General features: G+C 52.3%; 1 protein-coding gene across 2 annotated transcripts in view; it reads right to left on the bottom strand.

The window, feature by feature from the left end:
- Window positions 1-1,294: 1,294 nt before the first annotated feature.
- Window positions 1,295-6,652, bottom strand: part of NEURL1B (neuralized E3 ubiquitin protein ligase 1B) — a 44,479-nt gene continuing 39,121 nt past the window's right edge. For both annotated transcript variants that reach the window (XM_061393218.1, XM_061393219.1), the window contains 2 exons: window positions 5,997-6,122; window positions 1,295-5,669 (listed from right to left, as the gene is read on the bottom strand). In XM_061393218.1, coding sequence (XP_061249202.1) covers window positions 5,425-5,669; window positions 5,997-6,122 — 371 coding nt within the window. In that variant the 3' untranslated portion in view covers window positions 1,295-5,424. The remainder of the gene's footprint in view (window positions 5,670-5,996; window positions 6,123-6,652) is intronic.

Raw genomic sequence — 6,652 nt, 5'->3', positions numbered from 1 at the left:
GAACCTTCACCACACTGGAAGGACTTCTTTGGTAGAACTGTCCTCCATTTTGCGGTTGCCCACCTAGTGGAATTTGATTTTATTATGATTGTGTCCCTCCTACTGTCTTACTGCGGCTTTTCCTTTGTCTTTGGATGTAGGGGTACGTTTTTTTGGTGGGTTCCAGCATCCTCCTGTCAATTGTCCAACAGCTAGCTGTGATTTTGGTGCTCTCATAGGAGGAGGTGAGTGCATGTCCTTCTACTCCACCGTCTTGAACCAGTCTTCATGCCAGCTGGGTTTCTGTCACTTGCATCCAAGATCTCTGACAAGAACAGTTGGTTCACCGTATTTGCAGGCTCTGCATCTGTGAATTCAACCAGCCTCAGATGGAAAGTGTTTGAAACAAAAGTTTCAGAAATTTCCAAAAAGCAGAACTTGAATTTGTTGCACGGGCAGCATTTAAATAGCATATGCGTTGTGTTAGGTATTGTAAGTACTCCAGAGATGATTTAAAGTATACAGAGGGTGTGTATAAGTCAAATGCAAATACTACACTATTCTATATAAGTGATCTGGGCATCTGTGGCTATCCCAAGGTGGGGTGGTGGTGGTCCTGGAGCCAATCCTGTGAGCAAAGAATGATGAGGGACAACTATAAACCCTAGTTGTTGGTCATTAGGGTTGTTTCTAGTTTTTCATTATTATAAATAATGCTGTAATGACCATCCTTAAATATGGAGCTTATCCTCAATAAGAATTAATTCCTGAGGATATTTTCTTAGGAGTTCCTAAGCAAAAGGTTTGAATATGCTCAGGGTTCTATAGACATTTTGCAAATTATTTTTTCAAGGCGGGCAATGATTTGTATCCCTCACCTCCACTTCCCGACAATGTAGGTAACTGTGATTTTTAAAAACAGTCCTGAAGAGACTTTGTTTTTTAACAAGCCAAAGTTGTATTTGTTTTTTTTTTTAAACAGGAAAATTATGTTAATATAAAACAAATAAAAACAGACAAATCGAAACACACAACACACAAAAGCACAACACGCAGGACCAGCGCAAACCCTTCCCAACCCACTGCCCTCAGGCTTGGAAACCTTTATTATAGACCCCCAAAGATTAGTCTGTGTTAGAGAGGTCACAGTATCGAATCAGAAAAATAAGAGAAACACATTTTTTAAAAGGTCTGTACACAGGTAGTGGAGGGGTGGAGTGGGGAACATACACTTCTTCACGCCAACATCAAACACACGAGGCAGAAGCTTCAGTGATCACCACAGATCTCTAGAACACCACCATGTATGCTAGTCCCTGGCCCACTTTTTAAAGTTGCTCTTAAAGAGGGTTAAAAGTGCACAGACACTTTCATAAGGCACGGACAGATTGTTGTACAAGTCATTTCGTTAGAAAGACGGTGAGACAATTAGACACGGAGAGAGGCCCCGTGTTCCTGAGCCAGAGCCTCTCTGCCAGAGCCAGGGCAGAGACCAGACTGAACGGCGGAAGGAGACTGCCTCTCATTTGCCAACTCTGTACACGCCTGTTCTGGAAATGACTGCGGGTTCCCTGGCCACTTGGGGATTGATCTCCAGCCACCAGTCCCAAGGCCTGACAGTAGCAGGTAGCCCTCTCCCCACGTCTCCCTCCCTGGCAAGGCCTGAAGGCAATCATTAGTTGGTGGGGCCCTGAATGGTTCTGCCAAAGGCCATTTCAGCAGAAGTTTGCTGCCTATAAGGTGCCCGGCATTCCTAATGCAGAGAAGGATTTTTGAAGTGTGCAGGGGTCTCTGGGTCTGGAAAGCAGTTGTGTACTGACCAAGATAGACCCCCGAGGCAACAGAAGGGCCAAGAGAGCCCTCGAACTCTGCCCCAAATGTCTCATGATGTCCTTCCTCTGATGTCAGAGCTGGGCTCCTGTCCCTCGGTTGGTCCTCCTTGTACTCCACAGGCAGTAGACGCTCAGCACATGTTCACTGAATGACTGTGTGCACGTGTACATGATGTTTTACCAAATCCTTGAACACTCATAACCGGATCTCTGGACTACTCAGGAAACCTTTAATGAGTACCTACTATGTGCCATCACAGGACCCAGCACTGGACGGGCCAAATACACGTCTACAAATCTGTCCACCTCCTGCTCTGCGCCACGAGCTGCCCGCAGGCTTGTCTTTTGACCCAGTTCCCGTCCCTGTGTCCAGAACACAGGCCACGCTGACCAGGAGTTGTAGATGGCTGAAGAAGTCTTGCTACACTTCGGGGAGCACTGCCCCAGGTAGCTAAATTCCAGAAGACTCCCAGGCTGAGAGCGGGCTAGACAAAGGTGTTTGTCTTGACTTGGAAACAGCCAGATTTCTCTGGTGGCACCAGATCACAACAAAGGGGGCATCTTCTGGTCTCCCCTCCCCACCCCCAGGGGGCCCTGCTTAAGAGGGTGGTGGTCACAGGGCCCAGGAAGGTGAACAGGACAAGGCTCTCCCCCGGGCTGCCCCAGATGGGTGCCCACATATAATAGGAAGAGGCCAGGAGAAGGTGGCAGTGGGCAGATGAGCCTGAAAGAAAGGACAGGAGTCTTCCCAGGCTTTGGGTGGCAAAGAGGCGTCAGTCTGGGGCTGGAACCCTCACACAGGGGCATGTGCCCGGCTCTCTCCAGGGGCTGCCCAGGTAAGCTTCAAGGAAGAAAACTCAAGCGATTTCTTGAGCTTTCTGGACCTGGGGAGAGGCAGTGGAGAGTGTGGGGTTCGGCACCAGGCACCACTGGGCTTGAAGCCCAGTCCTGCCACCTCCTGCTTCACTTCGTGGACCTCAGTTTTCTCACCTGCCAAATGGGGTAATAGCAGATTCCACTGATTGTAAAGAACACAGCTTTTCTACATAACATGTCTGAATAAAATGAGTTGTATAGCTGTGGCACCTTACAGTTAAAATTGGCAGTGTTTTTCCCTTAGTGGCACACAGAATGGTGTATTTTATAATCGGTGGTGTCTTCAATATAGTACAAAGACCTGCCTCGCAGGGTGACGTGGGGACACACCTCTGCAGCGCCGTGCAGGGCACACAGGGCTGCCAAATAAAGGAGCATGGTTCCTGTCCCTTTACTCCTGCCCCTTCTCCAGACAGAACCTAGAGGGCAGTGTGGGCAGCTTCTCTGCAGTGCTGAATAAATCAGTTTAGAGGAAATGTCTAAACTGGAAATGTCTGGTTTTGAACAGATAAACACCCCTTTAATTCCTCTTGGAAATGGGGATGCTACTAATAGCGGCTGCAGAGCGAATTACACAGGCCACGAGCTCCCTCCTTCCCAGGTGACAAGTCGCCAGGCACACGTCCTGGTCTGCCCTGGGTCCAGGCCCCAGGTCCCTGGATTCCTGGCCGTGGCTGCACTGAGCCCGGCTGGAACCTGAGGTGACAGGAGAGAGGCGCTGGCTGCAGAGACTTCCGGGGCTGTGACTGTGGCTCAGTCCAGCCAGGGGAGCTGCTGCCTGGAGAACACCAGCCTAGGGGGGTGATGAGCTCTCTCTCCTGGGGCCTGTGTGTGGCTTTGCCCACACCCAACATGAGGGGGAAAAGAATTCAGCTGGCTGCTGAGCACTGCCTAGGTTTGCAGACTCTTAATCTGGCAAATGGTGAGGTGTCAGTTGCTCCCCTGAAGGTTCTGCTGTGAAATTAAAATCTGGATGTAGTTCCCAAGTTCACAAGGGAAAAAAACAAACAAACAAACAATCAGGGATTCCTGCAGGGGCAAGAGGAGGGTTTCTGAAGCTGAGAGCAGGTCAGAATACCAGGTGAAGAAGCAGATAGTCCAAGACCCGGAGCACCACAAGGGCATGGACTGACTGGCCTTAGGAGACTTGATCTACAGAAGGGGCCTCCAGACACCAGGCAAAATGTGTCATATGAATGCATAAACTCTGAACGTCCTCCTTTGCTTGTCTTCCTCAATAGATGAACAGATTAGGAACTGGGCTAAAAATACCTGTTCTTCACAAGGTGTCCTGGGCTTTGTAGAATGTTGTGCTGGTCCTCCCAAGAGCTCCGGAGTGGGCAGGTACTAGGTTTCTTCTTAGACAGATCGGGAAGTGAGAAACAGAGAGGCTTGGGGCCCTCCCTAAAGATACAGCACAAGACAGGGAAGGTGGGGCCCAGAACTGGGGCCCAGATGGGAACTGCAGGCTGGCCAACTCGTCAACCCAGGCGTGGTCTGGGAGTCTGCAGAGACGGGCCTGGGCAGGGGTGAGTGGGTAAGGGAGGGGAAGCAGGGCCAGGGGCCTAGAAAATGCCCAGCAAATTGCCCTGGGGAGGGGGAGAGTCACAAGGTCAGCATTTTCAGAGTGTCTCAGTTCCTAGCTAACATCCTAATAATCAGTTAACATCTCAGCAATCAGCAGAGGAAGATGAGCTGAGAATCAGAACAAAGATGGTGGCAAAGCCGCGCTTCCTCCCTCTACTTGGCAGCAGGTCACCTTGGTGATGCTCACAGCTGCTGGCGAGTGCCAGGCCTAGCATTTCAGCAGGAAATGTGGAGAGCTGAGGAGTGGCCCTTTCCAACCCCAGGGGGCTCACTGGCGTCTAGGATTCTTTCCCGCCCCCAGGAAAAGGGGACCTGCTGTTTTATTTTCCTGCAGATGGTGAGGGTGGTACAGACTGAAAGCATTTGTGGGTGGAGTCAAGGGGTGTAGCACTTACTATTAGGTGGTCTGGGGGTGGAGGGGTGACAAGGCTTTAGAGGGGACACCACCCAGAGCTCTGGCCCCAGCACTCCTCAAAACTGCTCTCTGAGACTGAGAGACTGAGTTAGATACTAAAAAAGCAAATTGTTCTTTTAGGTTCTCCACCCACCTTCCCCCCGCCCCCCGCAAGGAGTTGCCGCTTTGGAGCTGTAAACAATGAGCTATTTTTCCCTCGCCTTAGAAAATCTGAGTGTCCCTTTCCTATACCATCCGTGGGAGTTCTGTTTAGGTGCGGGTTCCGTATATTCAAAACCAGCTGACGTCATAGCCCCAGAAAGTGAACAGCTTCTTGTCCCACTGCCGTCTGGGCTCCAGATTGCACATTCCTTAGTGTTAAATAACCTCCCAGAGCCAGGATCCCTGGATAAATACCAATGGGTTTCTCTCAGTCATTCTCAGCCCGCCCCCTCTCACACTCACACTCAACCAACCCCAGCAGGAGGCATTGCGCGCGGGACAGTTTCCCAGCTGAGACCACCGGGGGACGGCCTTTTGGGGGCACAGCACTTTCAGGCCAGAAGCAACCCTCACTTGAACTCAGGCCCCCGGGGGCCTCATCTCCATGACTGTCACGCCATGCCCACCACTGCAGGGTGGCGGACGAGATGGCAGTGCCCTTGGGCTCCCTGGCGGCCATGGTGGTTGCCTGGCCCAGGGGGTGGGCTTCAGAAAGCTGACCTTGCTCTGGTCAAGGCCCGTGGGCGGGCCAGGCTACGGCCTGTAGGTCTTAATGACGTCCTTGATGGGCCGCCGGCAGATGGGGCAGCAGGCCCGGGCCTGCCTCTTGAGCCGCAGGCCACAGCCGTGGCACAGACACATGTGTCCGCATGTGTAGATGACTGTGTCCACCTCGCCATCGAAGCACACGGTGCACTCGCTGCTCTTGCTGCCCACCAGCTCTGGCGGGGAGGACATGGGCGACACTGGTGGGCTCAGCGGGGAGCTGGGTGCCGTCACTGCAGAGAGGGAGAACAGGCAGACCTCAACTCACGGTCCCAGGTGGGCTCTGCTGGGCAACCCCACGAGGGCAGAGCTTCTGTGCCAGAAGCCATGGGGGGCAACTCTGGGAGACACGGCGTTCAGTTTTCCTCTGGGTTTGGCCCCTTTTCCTATGCTCCTCCCCCCAAGCAGCGAGCACCATTATCGCCCTTTGGAACACCACGTCCAGATGTTTGTCCTCCCTCCAGGAAAGGGTGCAGCGGTTGGGGCAAGGGCAGGAGGGGCTGGCACAGCCACCAGTGCAGCCCATCTCCCTGCACCCCCGAGGGTCCACACGTCCTTACCCAGGGATGACTCAGATGCCGAGGAAGACTGGTTGACACTGAAGGCCATGTCGGAGTCGCTGTCGTCCTGGGAGCCGCTGAGGGACCCTGATGGGGATGTGGTCGCAGGGCTGGACTGCAGGGTTCCTGAGACCACAGAGAATCCATCAGGGACATGGGAGGTGGGCTCTGCTCTGCTAGCCCCTGGCTCTTTACTGCTTTGCACCTTCACTACATGGATCTAATGGAGAACAAGAGCTACTGCATAGGATTCTGCTGAGAATTGATGGCATCGTACAAGTGGGGTAGACATCTGGTCTGTGTCTGCCTGACCTCCATTCCTGTTTCAGAAACACCACTGGAATTTTGTTGGAGGTCCTACTTCACCCTCATGCACATGATCCAGGCCAAGCCAATAAGAAAGAACTTCTACCCTTGGTCTCAATGGTGGTTCAAGGAAAGTGGAAGTGAAAGTCGCTCAGTCATGTCCGAATCTTTGTGACCCCATGGACTATAGCCTGCCAGGCCTCTCTGTCCATGGAATTCTCCAGGCCAGAATACTGGAGTGAGTTGCCGTTCCCTTCTCTAGGGAATCTTCCCAACCCAGGGATTGAACCAGGCCTCCCGCATTACATGTGGATTCTTTACCATCTGAGCCACCAGGAAAGCCCAGGAAT

This window comes from Bos javanicus, chromosome 20, assembly GCF_032452875.1.
Source record: "Bos javanicus breed banteng chromosome 20, ARS-OSU_banteng_1.0, whole genome shotgun sequence".
Taxonomy (NCBI): Eukaryota; Metazoa; Chordata; class Mammalia; order Artiodactyla; family Bovidae; genus Bos; species Bos javanicus.
This window is presented reverse-complemented; position numbering and strand designations above follow the sequence as displayed.